The 25,417-nt window shown below is 47.3% G+C and overlaps 1 protein-coding gene across 10 annotated transcripts in view; it reads left to right on the top strand.

Moving 5' to 3' along the window:
* APBB2 (amyloid beta precursor protein binding family B member 2) overlaps positions 1 to 25,417 on the top strand; it is a 379,646-nt gene that overhangs the window by 282,422 nt on the left and 71,807 nt on the right. For all 10 annotated transcript variants that reach the window (XM_039227003.1, XM_039227004.1, XM_039227011.1 and 7 more), the window contains 2 exons: positions 19,824 to 19,970; positions 22,711 to 22,838. In XM_039227003.1, the coding sequence (XP_039082934.1) occupies positions 19,824 to 19,970; positions 22,711 to 22,838 (275 nt within the window). The remainder of the gene's footprint in view (positions 1 to 19,823; positions 19,971 to 22,710; positions 22,839 to 25,417) is intronic.

Here is a 25,417-nt window from a genome sequence, read left to right as displayed (position 1 = left end):
TTTATGAGCTCAATGAGTTTGTTCATCTTGCTTTGTAAAAAGTGCACGCTTATCGTTTCTTGGTGAGTAGCGCAACGAAACCTTTCTTATAAACCAACAACAAAATTGCAGTCAGTCCCAACAATGAGAATAACGATAGCCAACTGTCACCAGGCATCAGGTGCTGCCCAAAGCCGACTTTATGTATATGCACTATGTCATGACCTCTTACAGTAGTCAGGTTCCATGCTTAGGGGTAGGGATATTGTCAACTAAACTCCCTGCCTTTACATAACTTGCCTTCCAGTGTGAGGAGGGAGATAAACCGCAAAACACAGAAGTGGATAGAATCACGTTAAGGCGAAAAATACTTGCTATAGAGGAAAACTGAGTCGGGAAGGGAGAGCTAGATCATGCTGGGGGGTTGCAGTTTTACAAAGTCGGGGAAGGCCTCCTGATAAGGGAGACATCAAGTGCCGTGCGAAGGAGGGCACCGGGCGATGAGGGGGGAAGCCCGAGGTGAGCATGTGCCTGGCGGAGGCGGGGTCGGCCTGGAGGCCAGCGAGTGAGCCTTGGGGGCAGGAGCTAGCGGAGATGTGCGAGAAATATTTCACACTGCAAACGTCCTGAGGGACCTTTCAGCCCCAAGCCCTCGTCCCTTCTCGGCGCCCCCTTCTCCTCTCTTATTTGTTCAATGAGGAAAGTGAAGCCTAGATGATCAGGGGACATCCTGAAGGTCACAGCTACTGGCAGCACCAGGACAGTAACCCATGGTTTCATGTTTGTTAATCCTGCCCTCACCCTGCACAAAAGATCCAGAAAGCTTAAGAGGATTTAAGCCCTTTGCACTACCCCAGGCACCTCCATCCTCGCTCTGCGAAGAAGAGCAGGTATAGTTGATGGCCATTCTTTGTGGTGGTTCTTGAAGGTCCTATAAAATAAATTTAGCTGCCAACGCTAAATTAGCAAATACTGAAGTTTTGCTCCTAAGGGAAATACACAGCTAGGTTCCGGGGAGCCTCTGGTCATAACATTTTCATCAGCCTATCAGTACACAACCTCGTTTTATGTGTTTCTGTTTAAAGACACCTTATTTAATATGTCATGGTGACTCACTCACACTGAGCTCATGCCAACAACGCAATAACTCATGCCTAGTGAAGCTCATTTAATTTAACACCTGTTTTCTCCATAAGGCACCTCTCAGCCTTCTTGTGCTTAGGAACCCTGGGTAGCACTTTAGCACTTTGATTCGGGGCCACTTTAACCAGCAGAATCACCAACAAAAAGCACAAAAATGCAAAACACGAGGCGCTGTGTAACCACCAAAAGCACACTTGTTTACAGAACGAGAGCTGAAAACAAGAAGGCAGAGCTTTTCCTTCTTCAGCTTCAGCTGGAAACGTGCACATCGAGCGACCCCAGCGTCCTGCCGCTGTTTCACATGTCCGAGTGACCACAGAACCACAGCGAGAACCGATTTGGGGGTTCCAGATGAAGTTCAGTGAGTAGGTGAATTTGCTAATAGGGAATCTACTAATAGTGAGGATGGACTGTATTTGCACCTGAACTTTCTGAGGAAGGCCTTTGTTCAAGACCGAGTGGCAATCTTGGTGAGGTCAGCCACGGGCACGTTTGAGAGTTGGGGGTCAGGTCGGTTCTGAATTGCCTCAGACAGTGCCTGGAGAGCATGCTTTGGCTAACTGTTGTTAAGAAGGGTGCTCTGTTTGTTTGAGTTTTGCATTTGCCATATTGCAAGTAGACTCGTTACTAGTTGAGATTGTACGTATACCTTCCCCACCTCCCCAGTGTCCCAGCTCTGATGAGCCCCAGGTCCCCAGCCCCCAGCTGGAGAGAACAGCCTGTCTCCTGACACCAGGCTCTCTCTGCTCCTTTCTTTGGATCAGCATCTCCTCCAGAGCTCACATGGCCATCTTGCTTTCCCTAGCAAAATAAAGTGGCCTACTTTATGCGCAGAACTCGGGTATTCATTATGGTTTTGCTGTGTGCTTACTCTGCAAATAACATTTCTCAACTTTGCAGCAGCAGAAATATAATCTATAGTGTAAATCGGCCATGTGGATCATAGAATTTGCCTCCCAGTCTTTTCCAAGACTCCTGTAGGGGGAAATTAAAATACCATTCACACTTTCAGGGAGTAAGAGTGGTTTCCCAGTAGTGCAGACATCTGCTGCTGATCAGCAGGAATAGAAGCGGGATTCTGCCAGCCTAGCTCCTTGGCCTGGACTTACACGGGCTCTTCCACAGGCTCTGGGAGTGTGGGCTGTGAATCTGGTGTTTACTGCCACAAGCTCTGCTTCTGTTGGCATCCGAATGTCTCCAGCAAAGGTTCCCTTTTGTGTAACACGTTCACTGTCCCACCGGGGAAGTTTCTGTGGTTATTGTGAGATCACAATTCTTGGAGGAGCTTTGTGGTCACTCTGAGTTGTCCTGGGCCTTGGGCTGCAGCACATTGGAACCATCTAAGCGGGTCGTGATTGGATGTTTGGCGGGAGGGGGGAGGATTTGACAGGTGCCCTCGATGGACATGTCAGCTGTCAGGTTTAAGGAGTCCTTCTTGCCCCCAGTCCTTCCATCCTTCATGAGAGTGACTATTTCACATCATATAAAAAACAGTCTTTTGTAGAAGCCTTTGGATTCTTGAACATTTAAACAAAACATTGAGTTCTACACTCACCCACTGTTGCTCGTTGAATGTGTGCGGGAACGGTCCGAGGCTCAGCGGGCCTGCTCCACATCCAGAGGGCCCCAGGTAAGGAGTGGGTCCTTGTCATATAAGCATCTCAAGTGCTCTTGAGCTCAAAGTCAGGGCTTGGACAAGGGGACATTATGACAATGAGTCGTTTAGGGGAAATTAACACAGACCTTTGTGCAGGGGCTCAGCTCTAGGACAGGACGCTGGGTCCAGCCGGGCGCCCGGTGTGTGGATCAGGAACCCGCCGGAGCCCAGATCGAAGGGCAGCAAACACAGCGGGCGTTCAGGTTGTTCCTCGGTCCCCGTGCCGCAAGGCCCTTGAATGTTGGCTCCAGTCTGCAAACCTGAGTCCAGGCCCTTCCAACTAGTGAGGATGGAGCTCTTAATAAGCCAGATTGGATGGGGCACTGGGCAGGGATTCGTCCTCTGGAAGGACTGGCCCTTTTTTCTTATCATGGAGCCATGGTACCGATGTACATGGTACATTGCTGAGAGCAAGCATTTTAGCAAAAATGTGCTAAATGCATGTTTTTATATGACTTTTATATCACTAGGCATGGCTTAGATCAGGATGTGATGATAATTTAGAGCATATCACAATGATAACTAACATGCTGAGAGCTTACCCTGTACTGTTCTAAGCACATTAGATGTATGTTACCATTTTATTGCTCCCAGTGTTCCTTAGGACATAAGTACAACCATTGTCTCTATTTTACAGATGAGAAAGCTGAGTCACGGGGCGCCTGGGTGGCTTAGTCGGTTAAGCGCCCGACTTTCGCTTAGGTCATGACCTCACGGTTCCTGGGTTCGAGCCCCACGTCGGGCTCTGTGCTGACTGCCAGCTCAGAGCCTGGAGCCAATTTCGGGGTCTGTATCTCCCTCTCTCTCTGGCCCTCCCCTGCTCATGCTGTCTCTCTCTCTCTCCTAGAAATAAATTTAAAAAATTAAATAAAAAAAAAAAAAAGCTGAGTCACACAGGAGCCTGGGTGGCCCAGTTGGTTAGGTGTCCGACTTCAGCTCAGGTCATGATCTCATGATTTGTGAGTTCTAGCCCTATGTCAGACTCTGCGCTGATGGTGTAGAGCCTGCTTGGGATTCTCCCTCTCCCTCTGCCCCTCTCCAACTTGTGCTGTCTCTCTCACTCTCTCAAAATAAATAAATTTAAAAAGAGGAAGAAATAAAGCTGAGCCACAGGGCAGGCCAGTACCTTACCCTGCATCACTCAGCAATTAAATGTGGAGCCAGGATTCAAACCCGAGGGCTCTGGCTCCAGAATCCCAGCCATATACATTTTGCTCTAATAAAAATGGCTGTGTCAGCCTCTCTGCCAGGGCTCAGCACACATCCCCCACCAACATCTGCAAGGGTGGAGTTATCTCTCTGAGGATGCAAAGCCTGTGGACAATTAACTTGCCACGGCCCCAACCAGAGATAGTGGCCCAGGATTCCCAATCAGATCTGATCCACTCTTGCCACGTTACCTAAGTCGGTCTCCCACTTGAGTGCCTTCACTTGACAAACATTTGTTCAGCACATCATTGTGTGCCAGGCCCTCTTTTGGATAGTGGCTATTCAGAGGCCCACAGAGCAGGCCTGGTCTCAAGGAACATTCCTATTTATAGAACAGTTAATGTAGAACAAAGAACAGTGACGAAGCTTAGGATCCATCGGTGCTCAGCTCCATCGCTTTGCTGAACTTCACTGAACTGGTTTCCTCTTCTGGAAAATCAAGAGAATAATCCACCTCGAGGACTGAGCCTTAGATCAGATTCTAGCAGGTACTTATTTAATATGTGACCTTGAGCAATTCAGCGAAGCTCTCCAAACCTCAGTTTCTCACCTGTAAAACAAGAAAGTGGCTTCAGTCTTGCAGGTCTGTGAGCACATGTCGTTCTGTATGTTGTAAAGCGTTTAGAAAGTGACCTATAGACTCTCCTTCATGCTTGTCCACAAGTCTAGACTCAACTTCATGTGTAAAATAGCGCAGATTAAGCGCTTGATAAACAGTCACTGCTAGAAGGACAATGGTGATTATATGAGAAGACGTCTAATGTGATCTACCTGTGGGTTGATGTTTAAGTATACACGTGCACATCACTTGTTCTCTGACGTTCTGGAAACATTAGGCTAAGTCTCTTATTTGAACCCACCTCTGCTCAACTTTTTCATTGATAAAAATAGGCCTCATACTGCCAGCCTGGTTCCTGGGCAGGAAATGACTAAGACCGTGAACTATTTACAAACAAAGTCATAACCCCGGGGGGGGGGGGGGGGGGCGCCTGTCTGTGGCACCAGCAGTGAACCTCTGAAGATCCTGGCCATTAAGACGTTGAAGCAGGCTCCTCTGCTCGCATCTTTGCTCATCACGTAGCAGGAAGCAGGTGATTAAACACCGGACTAGATTTCCTCCAGAGAATGAATCCTCTTGTTAGCCACCCAGAGCATCCCGTTAGACTTACATTTCTCTCTGTAAATTAATAAATTGACATTCTGGGGTTTATTTTTAAATGCATGTAAATGCTCATAATGTGGTTTCAATTCACCCCTACCCTGCAGATTAATAAGAGTCACAGTGGACCAGTATCATATTGCCACGAAACACTGGCCTTTCTTTAACTGCAGATGAGCCTTTCATGGGGAGAAAGAGCTGGACTCTGGCTGAGGATACCCAGAGGCCTCAGCCCACGCAAGGCTGCCCTGTGGCCTCTCACACAGGTTGTTCCCCGGCCTTCCCACACTGCAGCAGAGCTGTGGCCCAGAGGGATTGGCCCGGGCGTCAGGCAGTTGATTGCAGTTGTATTTCCTTTGCCTCCATGGAGACTCCTTACCTCCAGAGATTTGTTTCCTGCAGTTGGGGGGGTGGGGAAGGTGGGGAGGAAGGGAGAGGGAAGGAAGGACCGAGGGAAGATGGCGCCCTCCGGTGGACAGTCTGTGCAAGGGCACCAGGACCACCTTAGGGCTAGTTAGTGCCCATGGTGGCGGCTCTCTGATGCCTCTGAGAAGTCTCAGGGCCAGCCGGAAGCAGTAAGTACTCTGAGAACTTCGAAGCACTCATTCCCTATCCGGAGGGTATTTCCTTCTCCTCAGTGTACCTCTGGCCTTGAATTCTCTGGTGCCTCTTCAGAATGGGGGCAGGTCCTCCTGACCTCTGCTGTCTGTGTGGTCTAGCTGTTGTGTGCTTAAGACGCACGCACTGTGTGTTGGGTAAGGGGTGAGGGTCCCTCTGGGGTCCCTCAGTGTGGCATGAGGTATGCCTGTGCCGCTCTCCCTCCTTCAGGAAAACCAGGGTCACTATTGCCCCTAAGAGGCAGCATGGCATGGTGACAGCGGTTCATCAGTCCACAAAGCTGGGTCTGAGTGGCAGCCCCACCACGTGCTAGCTGGTCACCTGAAGTTTATCAACCTCTGCAGTAGCCGACTCGGGCTGCCCTTACAGGATACCACAGACTGGGTGGTTTACACAGCAGACATTTTCGTCCCTGTTCTGCAGGCTGGAAGTCTAAGGGCCGGGTGTGGGTAGGTTTGGTCTCTCCCATGGCTTCTCTCCTTGGCTTGCAGATGGCATCTTCCTGCTGGGGCCTCAGGTGGCCTTTTCCCTCTGGGCGCACATCCCTGGTGTCTCCTCCTCTTCTTATAGGACATCAGTCCTGTTAGGTCCACTCTCATGACCTCCTTTAGCCTGAATTACCTCTTTGGAGCCCTGTCTCCAAATACAGCCACGTTGGGGGGTTAGGGCTTCAACATATGAATTCAGAAGAGGACACAGTTCAGTCCGTAATGGCCACCCTGTGCCTCAGTTTCCTCAGCTGTAAAATAGAAATTATAGTAACGTCGTTCTCGTGTGTTATCATATGGAGTAAGTTTGTTAAATATGTCAAAGAAAGTACACAGCATCTGCCTCTGGCACCGGGCACAGAGCTCCTAAAACCCTCAGGATCTCCCACATAATAAGAGCACTAGGGCATCTTTTGTTCTACTGTTTGGTGCTTGATCCTGGTTCTTGAAACAGAGTTCCTAAACCCATTGGAATTTCCTGGCTGACAGCAGTGTCCTTTGCTCTAAAGAAGTGACTCTTGTTGGGCTCCTAGATGGGGAGCTGGTCTCAGAAAGACTAAGCCATAATTAAAAGCTTGGATTTTCAGCCCTACCTCCCCATTCTCCAGCGAGGGGGAGGGGAGGAATAGCAATGGAATTAATGATAGATTGTGCCTATGTGATGAAGCTTCCATAAAAATCCCCAAAGTGGGGTGCCTGGGTGGCTCAGTCAGGTAAGCATCCAGCTTAGGTTCAGTCATGATCTCACAGTCCACAGATTCGAGCCCCACGTCGGATTCTGTGCTGACAGCCCAGAGCCTGGAGCTTGCTTCAGATTCTGTGTCTCCGTCTCTCTCTGCCCCTCCCCTGCTCATGTTCTGTCTCTCTCTCTCTTAGAAATAAACATTAAAAATTTTTTTTTTAATCCCCAAAGCACGGGGCTTTAGCTTTCAGGCTGGTGAGTGTATGGCAGGCAGGGAGTCGTGTGGTCAGAGAGGGCTTGGAAGCTCGCTGCCTTCCCCACACCTCGCGCTATTCAGCAGTCCCAGCTGGCTGGTCCTGAGTCCTGTGCTTTTATGAAGAACCAGTAATCTAGGAAGGAAATGGGTTTCCTGAGTTCTGTGAGCCGCTTTAGCAAAGTAATCAAACCCAAAGATAGGGCCAGTCGGTCGGAAGCACCAAGTGACACCCTGGACTTGCCTTTGGCATCTGAGGTGGAGGGGGGCAGCCTTATGGGACTGAGCGCTTAACCTCTGGGATCCAATGCTATCTCGGGTATATAGTGTCAGGATTGGGCTAGATTATAGGGCACCCAGTGGTATTACAGAGAATTGCTTGGTGTGAGAAAAAAAAGGCCCACGTATTTGGTGACCAGAAATGTCAGACCAAAGTGTTCTGTCAGTAGCAAAGGAGAAACAGAGGAGAAATGAGTTTATCTACTCAGTATATAATGTACACACACACACTCCTAATCGGGGTGTGTGTGTGTGTGTGTGTGTGTGTGTGTGTGTGTGTGTGAGAGAGAGAGAGAGAGAGACCGAGAGAGAGAGAGACCAAGAGAGAGAGAGACTGCATCTGCCACCTTGGGCTTCCCCACTCCAGCCTCCTCCTTACCACATTCACAAACGTTAGGGTTAAGTATGACTACCACAGTACCCCAAGTCACAGTTTTAAAAATGTTTTATGAAGCCTTGAACTAGCCAGAGTCTCTTTAGAAGTGTGTTTTCTCTTTTCAGACCAGCAGGGGGGTGGGGGATGTACCTCTTTCACTTGGTTGTAAGAATTATCTGAAATTATGGGATGCCTGGATGGTTCAGTCAGTTAAGCGTCCGACTTCGGCTCAGGTCATGATCTCACAGTTCGTGGGTTTGAGTGCCACGTTAGGCTCTGTGCTAACATCTCAGAGCCTGGAGCCTGGTTCCAATTCTGTCTCTCTCTCTCTCTCTCTCTCTCTCTCTCTCTGTTCCTCCCCTCCCTCCAGCTCTGCCTCTTTCTGTCTAAAAAATAAATAAACATTTAAAAAAAAGAATTATCTGCAATTAAATTGGATAACTAATAAAGTACCTCTAATGCAGAAGCTCAGTAAATGGAAATTCCCTCCCTCTTCATTCCAATTCTGAATTCCCCTCACCTAAGCACTAGTGAGAATGTTGCTTTTAAGATGATAACAAATACTTAGAAATATGTGTACGACATATTGATGTTAGGATTTCCTTGCTGCACGAAAACACGCATCTTGTGTCTTAAACGAAAAGCAGAACACATGGATGTCATGATTTCAGTGCTGCACAAATGTGTGTCTTAAGTTAAAAGGCAAACCCAGAGCAGTGAAACTGTCCCACTCTCCAGCATGGCCTCAGACCCATCTCCCCGGCCTGTCCGGCCACTCGAGGGGACGGGAAGAGCCCAGGCTGCTGTTCTGCTCAGCTGGACTGTCGTCCTAACCGGAGAGGGGGTCGGGGGTGAGGGGGAGGAAATGAGGAAACCTCAGGGACAGTTAAATATTTAAAGTACACAGAGAATCACATCTCTGCCTGATCCTGCAAGACCACCTTGTGCATTCTTTTCAGTGTAGCAGAAACCTCGGTTTCTATAAATCTCACATTGACTGCTTTTCTCAATGTTGTGTGGTTGCAAGTCAGCAAATGTGTATTATATATAAAGCGGAGGGAGCAGTTTAGGAAAAGTCCCCGCTGCCAGGAGCTGACTTGAGAATGGCACAGAGGGGGAGAAATAAAGACACATGTGCTTGCAAAGAATCCTCATATATTCATTTAAGGATTTAATGTGCTTTTAAATATTTATTTGTATTTGAGAAGGGTGGGGAAGAGGATCCCAAGCAGGCTCTGCACTGACAGCAGAGAGCCTAATGCAGGGCTCGAACTCACATGAGATCATGTGAGATCATGACCTGAGCCGAAATTGGATGCTTGACCAACTGAGCCACCCAAGTGCCCCTATTCATTTAAGGATTTAAAATCATGGGGCAGCTGGGTGGCTCAGTTGGTTAAGCATCCTTGGTTTCAGCTTAGATCATGATCTCAAGGCTTGCGGGAAGGAGCCCCACATCAGGCTCCGCACTGACAGTGCAGAACCTGCTTGGGATTCTGTCTCCCCCTCTCTCCAACTCTCCCCTGTTCCCCTGTGCACACGCTCTCTCATAAATGAAAGAAGGAAGGAAGGGAGGGAGGGAGGGAGGGAGGGAGGAAGGAAGGAAGGAAGGAAGGAAGGAAGGAAGGAAGGAAGGAAGGAAGGAAGGAAAGAAGGAAGGAGATCACTGAAGCCTTAGATCAGGGGAGGCTATGTGGCTGCACATTGTGCAAGAGGGAAAACTGAGAGTTCTTCTCCTTATCTGCTTGCATCCTTCCCCTAATTGTGTTAAATAACTTGGCTTCGATTCCCTATAATTGTGCCTGCCCTGTCCGTATTATTCTTGCTCCCTGACCTTGCATGTTTCCAGAACATTTACTAGGGACAGAGCCTATTATTGGCTAGTGGCAGAGGTGGCCCCAGGCTGGGAACCACCCTCTGTGAACCCAGCAGGGAGCAGTGAGCATGCAGACAGGCCCGGAGGTGGCTGTGGTAGACAGCAGTCCATCACAGAGCCATCCTCCGTGCCCGGTGCTGTGAGCAGTACGGAGGTGACATCTGTTATTAGGAGTGGTATCTATTATTTTGACTGTCCTCTTTGTAGAAGGCCCCGTCGATGTTAACAAAGGGTGTACTTTCCAGCAGTGTTGTTTTGTTCTGAGAGGTGGGGGGGGGGGGGAAGGGGGGCGGAAATTAAGTCAAAGACCCAAAGAGGTCTTGTTTTGTGCCCAAATGCTCACCATGTTATCCACAGTCAGGGAGGAACAGCAGAAGTGCCCACTGGGGTCAGTGTAGAAATGCTCTCTTGGCACCCCCTGCCTGCCTGCCGGGTTGCTGAATAATCAATCAGGCTGATTTCCTTCCTTCGGCCGGATGGAGAAGTGGGTCAGGCTCCACTCTGGAGTCCCCAGGCACCTCTCCAGCAGAGCCCACCGGGCTGCTGAACTTGGAGAGCATTTCAGTGTTTCAAAGAAAAACAATAGCAAATAAAGCTTAATTGTATTAAAAAACGGTGTCCATAATGACAATGATGTACATTCCTCCATGTAGTAACCACAAACACCTGTTAACTAGAGACTTCCCTATTACGGAGGCAGTGTCCAAGGCAGATGTTTTGAATCTTGAAAAGCCTGTGCTTTTTTGAGAATAGTCTCTGTGAACATCATTGGCGGTCACAGCCCTTTGCTTCTTGGCTGCTTATATCTCAGTGAAATCTGGACATTCAGAAGACTGGCCCCGAGGCAGAAATCAGGCTCATGCTGTCTCCATTGTGTGCAGTAATTTGACAGTAACAGGATGGAGAGCTGTTCTTAACTCTTAGGGAAATCTCCCGGAACAGAGGATGTCAAATGTAATGAGGGTACCCTAAATGACTCTGTTATTCTGGCCACCAAGATGGAAAAAAAATTTTTTTTAAGATTTTCTCACTTCATATATGGGCTATATGATTACTCAAAAGTTTCTTTGGGGTGCCTGGATGGCTCAGTGTGTTAAGTGTCCAACTCTTGATTTTGGCTCAGGTCATGATCTCACTGTTGGTGAGATGGAGCCCTGCGTGGGGCTGTCAGCACAGAGCCTGCTTGGGATTCCGTCCTCTCAAATTAAATAAATAAACATTTTTAAAAAAGGTTCAGGGTACCTGGGTGCTCAGTCGGTAAGCATCTGACTTCGGCTCAGGTCATGATCTCACAGTTGGTGAGTTCGAGTTCCACATCCAGTGAGCACTAGCCCCACTGAGCCCCAACTGAGCCCTGCTTCTCTCTCTCTCTAAAAAACAAACAGACGGAAGGTTCCTCTTCACAGTCCTGTGTAGCAGGAACGTGGCCCCAAGAGCACGGATCTGAAAGCACTCTGCGGAGCATTTCTGCGGAGCTCGGGCAGCAGCGGAATCCTCTGCTCGCAGGCTCCGGGGAAGGATGCCAGCCTCCTGCCCTGAGGAAGTCCTGGTGTCCTTCCCAAGCTCTGCCCACGCCCTGGGGCTTCTGTTGACTTCCCCGCTCCACTCTGAGGCCTTTGCCTGTTGCTTTTCCTCTACCAAGCATGTCCCCAGGGGAGGGTACACCCCCTCTTTTTGTTTTCCCTGGACGTCAGCCATCTCTTCCTAGCTCGCTTCTGCTGGAGCACCAAGGAGAATCCAGGGGCTTATCAAAAACAGGTGCTGGTTTCAGAAACTGGGTATTGGACTTCGGTCCTCTTAGCAAGCCACCCGCTCAGAGGCTGTGCTTCCCTAGAGGTGATATACCCACTTCCTTTCATTCCCACTTCTGCTCTCCCCTACGTTCCCAGTCATTTCTTACGTGGAGCCATTGAACCATTCTCCTCCTCCTCCACTTGTCAAAGCACTCTGATGCCAACCAGTAAGCTTTTCCGACCCCTAATATGCATGTCCTGATTGACGTCGTGATGACTGAGTACTCTGGTATCTAACTCCCTTGGAATTCTTGTAAAGCACTTCATATTTGCAGAGCTTTTGGAAAGTTGGTGCAAGTTTTAGATGCTTTTCCATAATATGGAAACACACAAATAATTTGGAGTATATTTTCAGGAGGTTTAAAAGCCCAGCCACAGACACCCCCCGCCCCGCCCCGGGCAGTGGACTCTTGGTTAAACCCCCTGAGGCAGGCTGAGGAGATGGAGCCCACCCTTCTGAAGAACACGGAACCTCCCCTGCTCCTCCCCAGGCCCTGTGTCCCTCTCTATCCCCAACCACTGAGGTGCATCCTTAGTCCCACTTGATCATTAGTTGGAAAAACAAAACAGGATTGACTGGCTGGCTGTTGGTGGCATTCCCCAATCCCAACGCATTTGACAAGAACCAAAGATCTTGAGAAAAGAGTGGCCACCTTGTCTCAACCATTCCCTTTGGACCAGACCAGTATGTGAAGATACTTAGCACAGACCATTCCATTTAATCATGCCAGTACCCTCGGGAGGCCCATACCATTGTCCTCAGTGCAACAGAGGAGGAAACTGACGCTTACCATGATTGAGAAACTTGGCTTAGATCACACAACTTGGGATTTTTCCCACATCAGTGACCTGAAAACCTGGGCCGTACACCACCATGCTCATGCCCCTCCCTTATATACCGCTTACCTTACTCATGTTAACAGGCTCTGTTACCTTTGGCATCATGCCCAAATGAATACACCCTTCCAACTTTTTAAAATACTACTCAGAGCAGAGCATTTGGTCTGTTTGGTTCATTGATGTTTTCAATAAGTGTCAATAAATGTTTGTTAACTGAATGAATCCATGCATCCTACAAGGCTTGGCTCAATACCACATCCTTCAGGAAGCAGTCCAAAACCGCTGTCTCTGAGTTTTAAAAAAGTCCCCTTCTATGAGCAATCAACACGTGTGTGTATGTCTGTGTCCCCTTATTTCACATTGCCATGTAATAGATTCCCATTTGTGTCGGCTCCTTTACAGGCTTCTTGAGAGCAGTACGGTGTCTGACTCATTTCTCTGTGTCTCCAGGAACTAATAGCCACTCAATAAACGTTTATTGACTTAAATACACAGTTGTTATTGTGCTGCAGGGCAATTAGCCTTCAGTGGTAAGTCAGTCCTATAAATGAGCATTAACTAAGATTGCATGTGTAGTGCTAGATCTAACTGTAGCTTTTTCTCTGTGAACTTTAGTCTTTTAATTCTAATGTAGTGTTGCTGCGGATTCTGGTATCATTTTCCTCTTTGTCATGGCTGCTCAGTAGTCATAGAGCACTGAACTTGATCTGGGCATTGAAGGTGCTGCTTTGTGGACGTGGGCTCCTTGAAGCACCATGTTCCTTGGTGCATGCAGTGAGGCCTGATCCTCAGGCAGCTTTGGTTCCCTCGTCTCTCCCCTCCCCCATTCCTGTCCCATCTTGGTCCTAGAATAGCGTTTCCCCCACCCCGTCCTCTGTCATCATGTTATTATCTGGCTTATTCTCATTAAAGCTCAGGGGAGGGATGAAAACACAGACCACCTCCCAGAGAACAAAGAGTTAAATGAGAGGGCCTCCTTGATCTAGAGAGAAGAAAGTAAACATTTACTGAGGACCCACAATGCGCCAGCCACTTTCCTTTCCTCGGATCTCCTGGATGCTCTGCGAGCCTACGTTGGAACCATTTTTCACCCGTGAAAGCTTAGATTCATGCAGGCTGAGCACCCGTTGATGGAATGTAGGAAAACCCAGGACTGTCTGGCCATAGAAACCGAGGCTTTTTACTGTATTCTGTCCCTCTACACATGTTCTTTGGAAGAGGTTTTCCCCAGGCGTACGTCTCTATTAATATATACTACTCTATTAATATACTACTCAGAGAAAATGAAGTTGAAACAGAATGTGTGTTTCCAGCCACGATATGACACCTTGATTCCAGTGCTGGGGTAGGGAGGGGGGAAGCGGTGGCAGGGACGGAAGCCTCAGGCCAAGAGCTGTGTCCCTTCTCATTCAGCCGTGACTCTTGTTTCCCTAATGCCAGTGATGACTGACAACAGCAACCGGGGCGGCAGCAAACTCTGCCCGTTAATCCTCACAGCGTGTGACAGGTTGTTGGTAGACCGGGAATTTGAGTGTCACGTGAAGTGAGGCATGGAGATTTTAACTGACTTGCCCAGGACCATGGATAGTAAATGGGAGTCTTGGGATTTCCACCCACGTTTTACCTTCAGGACCAGTCTTAGGGCAGCATGACCTTGGGTGAGGAAAGGGGCCTTCTGTCTATAGCGATGGTCCTCACAGCGTGGCCTCCAGACCTGCAACCTCAACATCACCTGGGAGTTTGGTAGAAATGCAGATTCTCGGGGCACGTCGGGGGTACAGTCGGGTAAGCGTCCAACTTCGGCTCAGGTCAACTCATGCTTTGCGAGTTTGAGCCCCGCATCAGGCTCTACATGGACAGTGTAGAGCCCAGTTGGGATTCTCTCTTCTCTCTCTCCCTCTCTCTCTCTCTGCTCCTCCCACACTCTCTCTCTCCCTCCCTCGAAATAAATAATAAGTAAATTTAAAAAAGAGGGGCACCTGGGTGGTGAGGTCAGGTAGATCTGACTTTGGTTCAGGTCATGATTCCGTGGTTCATGGGTTTGAGCCCCACGTCGGGCTCTGTGCTGACAGCTTAGAGCCTGGAGTCTGCTTTAGATTCTGTGTGTGTGTCTCTCTCTCTCTCTAAAATAAACATTTTTTTAAAAATTTTTAATTTTAAAAATAAAAAAAAAAAAAGAAAGAAATGCAGATTCTCTTGCAGATTCCCTACCAGGACCTGCCGAATCAGAAACTGTGGGGCCATGGGCCAGTTTTCTGTGTTTCAGCAAAGCCCTCTGGGCAGTGTGTTTGCACGTACCACCATCCACAGCACACTCCACATGCTGGCCTCGGCTGCAGCCTATTAAACTAGAGAAATCTTTAAAACCCACACACAGGAAAGAGTTAAAATCCATCAGTAATATAACAAACATTCATCGAGTTCTTGCTGCATTCCAAGCACTGTGTTAAGTACTTTATCTGCATTGTCTCATTTATACCCAACAACAGTGCTATAAAGTATAGGTACTGTTATTATTCCCATCTTGCAGATGAAGAAACTGAGACTTAGAGATCTGAAGTGACTTCCCCAAAGTTGTGACTTAAATCCAGATTCATATGATGACGCTGCCCATTCCCTGAACCCTTACTCATTTGTGCCCTGTTGGTAAAGAGCTACTGAAAAATGAACATCAGGGTGCCGGACTGGCTTGGTCAGTGGAGCATACAGCTCTTGATCGTGGGGTTGTGAGTTCAAGCCCCATGTTGGGTGTAGATATTACTTTAAAATCTTGAAAAAATGAACATCAATCAAAGAGCAAATGTTAGGGTTTTTTTCCTTTAAATTTTGAAAAAGTATTTTAAAAGTAAGATTGATTTGGGGCGCCTGGGTGGCTTAGTCGGTTAAGCGTCCGACTTTCGCTCAGGTCATGATCTTGCGGTTCGTGGGTTCGAGCCCCGCGTCGGGCTCTGTGCTGACTGCCAGCTCAGAGCCTGGAGCCTGTTTCAGTCTGTGACTCCCTCTCTCTCTGGCCCTCCCCTGCTCACGCTGTCTCTCTCTCTCTCTCCTAGAAATAAATAAAAACATTTAAAAAAGTAAGATTGATTAAATATTTGATTTTCTTGATTGAATATTTTGGGCTCTTCCCTCTTTCTCAAAACAGATGTTTATTCCCAGGGCTGATTGCACTAAGCATCATTATTTCTGAGCTTAAAGAAAAGCAGTGGTGGTAGTAAACCTTCCTCGCCACACGGAGGCAGCACCCAACAGCGCAGTTTGCTCTTTTCTGCTTGGTTCTTCGGTAGGAAGTCGAGCTCACTCCCTGGTGGGGCTCCGTTATTCCCCTTCCCCCTGTTTCCTCTTACTTAGGGCCAGGAGGATGTGGTGAAGCTTTATAGATCAGAAACCAAATTAGAACAAACAAGATTGCACAAGGAAAATTACTTAAATTCGCTGTAATAATATAGTAAGGACAGTTTTCTTTTTATCAGTGTGACAAGCAGTACACTTCATGTACCATATGCATTTCTTAGCCAAGAAAAATACCCTTGAGTTTCATTGAGCTTGTTTAGATTGAAATCTTGAACTTAAGGGACAAAAAGCAGCCAATATTCCCTACTCACTGTTAACAAATCCTTTGTGTATTTACAGGCTATAAGATTTTGTAGCAGACAACTGTGTTCCTGGCTTTTAGTTTTAAGGGCATATGACCCTTCCACGGTAATACTGGTGTTTGCCATTCACCTCTTCCAGGACTACCAGATGGTCTGTTTATAGCAGCTTCTGTCGACCTTGAACCCTGTTTCCACTTGGGCATATCACAGTATCTCCTTGAAGCCTCAGTTTCCACGTCAGAGGCAGAATCACTGGAATTTGACTAGAGCGACTATAGTAATTTAGTATCCAAACTGGGACCCTTTTGAGAGTAAAAGGAGCCACTCAGTGATTTTGCAGGAACAGCCCACATAAACCAGAAGTGTCGTGGGGACAGTTGGAACATGTAGTCACCCTAACTTCAAATCCTGTCCTTTCATTTCCCCCTTTGAGAACTCCAGTTAAGATTTATTGTAGCACTCTATTCATTTGCTCTTTCCATTCAACAAATGTTCACCGAGTCTTCTTTCCTTTTTTATAAAGGAGGGGAACATTGGGATTGTGTAAATCACTTGGCAAGATCACAGTACCAGTAAATGAGAGCTGAGGTTTTAATCCAGGCTGTCCCTGACCTGGGCCATGTATATATACACACACAATTGTGCTGATGTCACTGACTGTTCCCTAGCCCTCTCTGACTCTGTTCTCCAGCAAAATCTCAGATAGAGAGTGGTTAAGAGCGGGAGCCCAGAAGTCCGACTCCCTGGATTTGAACCCTGGGTTCACCACTTATCAGCCTGATACTTTGTTCTCTTTCCTCACCTATAAAATGGGTAGTTAACGTAGTATTGATCTCAAAGGCTTGACGTGAGGAGTAAAAGAATTAATACCTTTGGCTTTTGAACTACGGCTGGTTTGTGTGTCAGATGATACAACTATGCTGTGTTTATGTTCTTCATTGAAGTAGGCTGGGATGATATAAGTGTTCTCCAAATCAAAAGAGTTCCCATTTCTCTTTTGACGCAGGAGGAGAGCACTAGAGGTGTGTGACAGTGTGATTTATATGATAAATATATATTTGGATGCTGATATATATTTCTCCTATGTTTGGTCTTCACCTGTGGTTCCCTGCTCACAGCTCCCAAAACCCTTGGAATTTCCTTCAGTGTTGAGAGTGATTGGGGGTCTTTTGTTATGCTGATGATGTGACTTTTGGAAAGCACCTAAGGCTGGGGGCCAGTCACCAGCAGAGCCAACTTCTGGTTGGGTGTGTAGAGTGTTGAACTTTCAGTCCCACCCCCGGACCCCTGGGGAGAAGGAAAGGCTAGAGACTGAGTCCCGTCACCAGGGCACCAGAGACCAATGTATTAGTCACTCTTGCCTAAGTAATGAAGCCTCCATGCAAACTCAAAAGGGTGGTGAACCCATGGAGATTGGGGAGAACAGGGTGCCTGGGCAGGTGTGGGAGCCAGTAAGTAAAATGTTTCTGAATTCTGGGAGCTGCTCTAACAAATGAATCAAATCCAAGGAGTGAGTTGTTGGAACCTAGTCTGTAACCTGGGCAGTCTATTGCCTGGCATCTGAAGCTGGGCGGGGGGGGGGGGGGGGGGGCGGGACACAGTCTTGTAGCACTGTCTTCAGGCAGCGTTAGAATGGAGTTGAATTGTAGGACACTCAGCTGGTGTCTGAGAACTGCTTGGTGGTATTTGGGAAAACCTCCACACATTTATTTGGCAAAGATGGAAAAGCGAAGTTTTTCATTACATCCAGTGGGATGTGACAAGATCAGAAAGCAGGCCAGGGTAGGTTGTTGAAGAGAGAGCGTGGGGCAAGTACAGGCTAATAGCACTCCCCCCCCCCCCCCCCCCCCCCCCCGCCGTGAGATATGTGTGACATTCCTCAGGCACTCTGGCTGCCCTAGGACAAAGGGAAGAAAAGGACAGGAAACAAATGGTTAAACTGATAGTCTCCATCAGTTGACAAATATCTTAGTAAATTACAGGAGAACAGCAATCTTACCAATAGCCTAATCTCCCGAAACCTATGGACTGTCTTCTGGAGTCCCAGCTCACCCTCCCCTCCATAGTGATGTGAGGAACAAAGGCAAGAAGAAAATGGCAGGTAAAATTCAATTTCCTTATAACCCGCATCCCACTGACAAATACCTGAGGCTAATACAGAGTATGACTTTTCCCCAGGAACTCCCTTCTGTCTTACTGTGAATGCTTTGCTAGAGGGGGAAACAACTTTAGCCTGACAGTTGCTAGGCCTCCAGTGATCTGAGTCGTCAGCCTAAGACAGCCCCTTCGGGAACTCTCTTGATTTTATCTCCCCCTTCCCAGTCCATAAAACCCCCCCCACACTTCTAGGGCAGCTCTTCCTGCCCACGGGTCCTGTCCCATGCTTTAATAAAATCAGTACTTTTACATCAAAAGACGTCTCGGGAATTCTTTCCTGGCCGTCAGCTCCGAACCCCACCGTCACCCCAAAACCCCATCGTCGTGGCATTGTGTTCTTAACCGACGTGGGGCCTTGCTGGAACCGACAGGGAGGAGGTTAGTGAGTTACTCCAAGGGACTCCTCCCACAGGTGAGGAAGGGGCATTTTGCACCCCCTGTGGTCCTTGTTGGAACTGCCCCGGCAGCCAAGCCCTGTGAGTTGGGGGGCGGGTTCTGAATGTATTCTAATGAAGCTAGAGGTTACTTTAGGGCCGCGGTTATGGGAAAGAACGTTCCGGGGTGGGGGTTACCCCGGCTGTTTGCATTCTGGAGGTGGTAGGCAGTTTCTGGCTTTTTCAGCTGTCGGGCAGTCCTGTTCAGTGCTCATATGTAGCCAACTGCCTCCTCTTCGGTCTGATCATGAAGTTCACTCTGGGAACTTTACAGAATGCTCTTTGAGAGCCGGCCCTGGGGGTCCCGCAGAAACGCGGCCCCTCGTCTGCCCCACCTGGGCTGGGAAGGCGGCTGCTTCTAGTGCCATGCAGCTTGGGAGGGACCCTGTCCCAGCCGCCTGGCACCATGGCCATTGACAGCAAGCGGATCTGTAGCCAGATTACCCCTCACGTGCCCCATGAATTTCTTTTTCATACATCTTTGAATTTTTTTACTTGTTCCAATATGCATATAATATTTTTATATGTTGGAACAATTGAAAAAATGAATTTCTAAAAGGAAGATGAGGGGGGTGATCTCAAATAAAATATCTCTAATGGATAAAACAATTAAAAGAATTTGTGCTGTAAGGTACCTAGGAACTTGCCCACTGTGCAGGCTTTCAGGATTTTGTGTTAATTACAGATGCAAAAGTTCCCGAAACCTATTATCACAAAAGCACATTTTCCCCCCATTATCCTTCATTTCTGGGTGCTAGAGAACACATTTTACTTCATCATTATTAGAAACAAGTCCCTAACATGTATTTAATTCTTTCTCTCTCCCATTCTTTTTCTAGGTATTTAACAAGTAGCAGATCTCACAGGTGTTGCATTTCTTACTATTTAAAAAAATGCCTTATCATAGATGAAGGAGTAAAAACCTTCATACTAATTAGCCTTGTAATTCTACTTCTAGTAGTCTACTTTCAGAGAACAACCTGAACACACACACACGTGCACATACGCACAGAAAAGTAGGCAAGAAGATATTTATGACTACATTTTTCTAATAGTGAAAAACAGTCAATTTTCCATTGACTGAAGTATTTCCAAATACTTCAGTCAATTTTCCATTGACTGAAGTATTTCCAAATACTTCAATTTTCCAACAGTAGACAATTTGTTTGCTAAATTCAATGACCAGACATGATACTTGAAGATACATTAAGCATACCTTGCAGGGGATTTGGGTAACCTGCTGGAGCTGGGCTGTGACCAGTGTGTGCTCTCTGCTCTGTCTTCCAGTGTTTTGCTGTGCGTTCTCTGGGATGGGTAGAAATGGCAGAGGAGGACCTCGCCCCCGGTAAAAGCAGCGTTGCCGTCAACAACTGCATCAGGCAACTCTCTTACTGCAAAAATGACATCCGGGATACAGTTGGCATCTGGGGAGAGGTGAGTAAAGCATGGAAATACTTAATGGCAGGCTTGCTCACACTCACGTGCTTGGTGAGACCACAGAGCTCCGCAGGACGTGACACTGATGCTATTTATCAGGTGCATTTTCCCAGAAAGGCAGGTAGTATGGGCATGGCTTATGCACCCTTCGATCTATCTGTTAGCCGGGCCAGATCCCAGCGAGGACTGGGCCTGGCAGAGAACAGTTCTGTGTATCTACAGGGCAGGGTCTGACCCAGTATCTCTGAGCCCCAGAGATGCATGGATGGGTGCTAGGGTCCAGAAACCCCTAAACCTGCGCGCAATGTTGGATGCACCCTTATGTAAGAAGGAGAAGAGAGCTCTCTGAAAGCATGTTTTCGAAGGGTAATGTGACCCCTACACATACACACAAGTATTTGATGTCCCTGTACTCTAAAAGTTGACAAAGTATCCTTTTATAACACATTCTGCTTGACTTCTAATGTGAAAATCAATATTATACCCGAGCTTTTAGAATGGATGCCTGTATATTTGTTCTCACTTTGAACAAGGTGATTCTGTTTTGAAATTTTAGTTGACATCCCTTCAGAAAGGAAAGTAATCAGTAAAAATACCAAATTCGTATAAAAATCATATCAAACAGGAAAATCAGTATGCCTGATGTGCTTTGAGGTCTGGGGAATGGGTGTATCAGAAGCACCTTGAGACAGTGCTTGCTGCCTGAATCCATGATCCTCAGCCATGCCCAGGGTCACCAGAGCCTTGGCAGCAGACACCTGCTGTGTGATGGGCTGTTAGAAATCCCCATCATGTTACCCCGGGAGCTGTGCCATAATGAGAGGGGGGCTCCCCCAAGGCTTCCCATGGAGGAGCCTATGCACCTTAGAATGGGGCTGGGCTGCACTGTCGTCCAGACTTTTAGATCCCAAGCATGTGGGAAAAGACGGAAGTATTTTCTCCTGACCAAGAAAAAGACATTTGTTTGGTGTTTGGCTTTCCAATACTTTCACTGCATTACTTCCCACCTCTCACCCAAATACTGAGACCGAATTATCTACCTGCCTTCAGTCTTCTTCAGTCAAAATGCTATTCCACCGAAAGAACAAATCTCAGCTAAGATAGAATAAAGTTTTGCATAATTTATACTAATGTGTGCATGGCTGATGAATACCACCATACCCAGCATCAGGTATTTCGAAGAGCTTAGTAAGATTCTAAAGGAATCTCCAATTGGCAGGATTCCTACGAGAGAGAGAGCTTTGGATGGGGGTATATGGTGTGGAGGCAGCCAGGCCAGAAAATCTGCTGTCTTTCCACCTACTTAACCCCGCTAAGCCATTTCTATTTTTCTTAGTTCTTTCTCCTTCTGAATAATAAACTCTTTGGGCAGCGTTTCTAGTTCACAGTATGTGAATATAGCTCAACGCTTAGGGGTAGAGCTCTGACCTTTTGCCATGCCTCACCACATACAGCACAACCCCTTACATGTTCGAGTGACCGACTGAAAATATAGTCATGATTGTTTGATGAGTGTCTCATCTTTAGATGACAGCGGGGTACGCATTGCTGTTTGGGTGGGAAAAACCAATTAGCACGACTTTACCCTAGTCAGCCCAGAGCTGCTATGTGTTAATGAGAAAATCGATAGGATGTGAGTGGTAAGACACAAGCGTGCCAAATGACCCAACGGAAGCCGCGCTGTATTTTCATTCAGGGACACTGTATGCTTAACCAGCCATTCTCAGTTTAGACAACCGGCTGGAAGTCGGCGTTGGTTCTGACCAGCAGTGCAAAGATGGTCAGTAGAGGTAACCAACAAGGCAGCGTCTGTGACCTTTGGGAGGATCAGTTGGGGTTTCTAAGTTGAGTCAGCTGCAAGGAAATGCATCACCCTGCTCAGAGAGGGGGACCATGGGCCACGTCCCGTAAAGCATTAAACCAGAGGCTTTCATCGCATAATATCTGCGATGTGATGAAGTCCTATAAACACTAGCTGTTGTAGTACCCAGAGATGTCACAAAGGCACCTGCCACTTGTCAACCAAATCACATAGATGCAAAGTGCTGTAAATGCCAAGAAAAGGATGGGATGGTCACAGTTGTGGGAAGGCCCTCGAGGACATGCCTGCTAGGGTCTGACCAGAGAGGAAGGGCTAGAGAGAGACAGGTAGTGAGAATGACAGGCATGGAGTTAGCGAAAGACCAGATTCTCTCCAGGGAACCCTTCCGTCCATTAGCCTTCCTTCCCCCAAGTCAAGATCAGAATTGTAAATAATGAAAAACAAGAGCTGGCTATAAGGCAGGCTAGTGACACATTTCGGAGGACTTGGAAAGGGAGGGAGAAATTGGGTGTGGGGGGAATAGGAAAGATTCATGCATATTTTCTTAAGTTTTTTTTTATTTTTGAGAGAGAGGGAGGAAGGGAGAGCATAAGCAGGGGAGGGACAGAGAGAAAGGAAGACAGAATCCCAAGCAGACTCCATCCTGTCAGCACAGAGCCCAATGTGGGACTTGAACTCACAAACTGTGAGATCATGACCTGAGCCGAAACCAGGAGTCGGACACTTAACCGACTGAGCCCCCCAGGCACCCCAGACTTATGCTTAGTCAGGAGAGGATGTTGCTTTCTTAGGAATACAAATTATAGACTCCAGGGGTGGCTTCTTTTGCCCCTTGAAATGATGTCCCTAGATGGCTCCACGCATCACGACCCTTTGCTTCCCGAGAAAAAGAGCATGTTTTCTTTTGGGTCCCAGGGGAAAGACATGTACCTGATCCTGGAGAATGACACGCTCAGCCTGGTGGACCCCATGGACCGCACCGTGCTCCACTCTCAGCCCATCGCGAGCATCCGCGTGTGGGGCGTGGGCCGTGACAACGGCCGGTGAGTACCCTGCGGTGCTGCCGTCACTCATCCCCTCTCCACCTGCTCCAGTCTTAACCTTCACACCAAGCGTGGCCTCGCTGTTGTTGTCCTCGCTGAACATGAAAGGTGACATTAAACTGTCCTTAGAAATGTAAAAGATTAAATAAAGCACATCTCTCTCCCTAGTTCATAAACCCTCCAAACCACTTCCCTTCCTGGTTTTTGCCCCTCAAACCTCTTATCAACTCTGGATCCTGTCTTCATGCTCTCCATCTTTCCCCTTCTGCTCCTCCTCCTCCTCTGAGTTGCTAACTCACCCAGGCTCTCTGGACCCCTGTCTCTTTCCCTGTCCCCTCTCTGCAGTCTGGGTTAATCATAGCCATTTCAGAAGCCCTCCTTTTGGTGTCTCCTTAGAGGGCTTGCTTGAAGGGAGAGGTGGTACCGCAAGCTTTAGATCATAAAAGCATGGTGATTAGGAACTTCTGGGGTTTGGGGCTGCCTGATCTTTTTTAACATCTTGATATGTCTGGTCACATCAAAATTCCATGCAATGTTTTTCCGAAATTCTACTGAACATTTGTTATTTACAGCAAGTTTTTCTTAGATGTGTTGTGAATCCTCTGTTCTCCGGGGTGGCTGGAAGCAAGGAAGTTCACATTCATAGTCTAAATAATGAAGTGGTACTTATCGCAGACCTCCTACTCGGATACCGTTGTTAAGTAATTGGGCTACATTAAATGCATTCAGCTCTTAAATTATAGTTAACCTTTGGCAGCTCTCAAAGTATCTAAGGATCTCCTAGCTTTTAGGGATCGGGCAGAGGATGATTTGTTATTGCTTTATTGGAAATGGAGGAAAGCAGCTGAAAATCCCAGATGACAGAAAGATGACTCTCCTGGGCTTAGGGTTCCATTCCGGGGCATTCTGGTGTATTGGGTCGTGTGGTCCTCTCTTAGGGGCTCTGCCTTGGCTTATCCTGTTGGATTTGGTAGTCTTTTGATTCATTTCCAAGTCCCAAGCCAGAAAGAAAATTGGTTTTGCACTCATCAGTCCAAGAACAAGCATTTTCGCTACAACCAAACGTAAGAATAAAAGGTCTGCAAAAGAGAAAGCGGAAGTGCCTTCTGCGTGCTGATTGGATAGAGCTTCCTGAGCTTTTGTAACGGAGTGATGAATGGTGACAGCTGGGCCAGGTGCACTGGGGCGGGGGGGGGGGGGGGGGGGGGGGGGGGGGGGGGGGGGGGGGGGGGGGGGGGGGGGGGGGGACGAGTGGGTAATTTGTGCGTACACACCTGTCATCCTCTTACTGTGCCAGAGCTATAGCACCGCAGGTGATGAGTCGACATGAATTGGTTAAATTTACAAGGAAAATGCCTGATGATGTTTGTTCATCATTAAGAACGTTAGCCTTAATGGAAGGGTGTAGGATTCTCAATCCTTCCCTGGTTCCTGTCCCAAGGTTGTTTTCAAGGCAGGAGTCACAATAAAGATCATTTTATGCATGTACAACTAGATGGGGTTGTGAACCTTTCTTAAGATAAAGCCGTGAGCAGATTTTCGTTGATGACGTTTTCAGCCTACACAGTTTTTGAAGTTGAGGCCAAATGCCACATGTCAGGGATAAAAAAAATATATTCAAAACTCCAGTTGACAAAATTACTCAAGCTCTGAATCTCAGTTTCCCTCATCTGTCAAATGGGGATCTTAATAGGGGCCACAAAGCTTTTGTGTATGTTGTATATATATATACAATTGTGTATGTGCTGTCAACTGGCACAGTTAATGTGGTAAATGGTTAATGAAGGTTAGCTCTTGATTCTTGGAGGCAACAGAATACATCTAATTACACTGCTTCCTTTCAAAGACAGGGTGAATATGGGAGGGGTTTATTCAGACCTCAGGGAGGTTTCAAGGACAGCTTATCATTTGATACAGAGGGATGAGGTCTGTTGCAGACAGGATGAGTTTAGTTTTCCTACAACCTCCAAGGCAAGGAGACACCCCCCCTCCCCGCCTGCTGCCCCCCTATGATAGCAGTGTGAATTCCGCCTCGGTTATGTTTTTTGAAATGTGGGCTCGATTAACCATGTTTTTGAAACCACTTCTTATTCTTACTCGTGTTAACAGATAAGTGTAATTTAAAAATTCCCTCAGGGCTCCACTTTGGCTGTCAAGGACCTCAAGCTCCTGTACTGGGTTGGGGGCCCTTGAGTTGCATTGCTTTTGGAAGCAGTAAATAAAAAAGTATGTTTGCCAGTGAAAGATTCTATTTCTCCCCATTGGTCCCTTGAGTCTTCATTCCCTAGAAGAAAGAGCTTTTGTATTCCTGTCTTTTTTTTAAAACTTTCTTTTGCTTTTAATTCTTTTTTTTCTTACAGCAATTTACAAGAGCAAATTCAATTTGTAATGCTGCAAAGGAAAGGGATGAACTTGGCATGAATAAAACATAACAGTGTTTCATTTTGCTTGCAAAAATGAGCCCATTTTGCATTCCTTTGTAACTTTCCTTATGGAAAAAAAAGGAATCTCTTAGGAGATTTCTTTTCTCTCCCTCTCTCTCTCTCTCTCTCTCTCCTTCTCCCTTTCTCTCTCTCTCT

The sequence above is a fragment of the Hyaena hyaena genome, unplaced genomic scaffold, assembly GCF_003009895.1.
Source record: "Hyaena hyaena isolate Hyena2069 unplaced genomic scaffold, ASM300989v1 scaffold_24, whole genome shotgun sequence".
NCBI classification, from domain to species: domain Eukaryota; kingdom Metazoa; phylum Chordata; class Mammalia; order Carnivora; family Hyaenidae; genus Hyaena; species Hyaena hyaena.
Note: the sequence above shows the minus strand (reverse complement) of the source record. Positions and strands in the feature narration are given on the sequence as shown.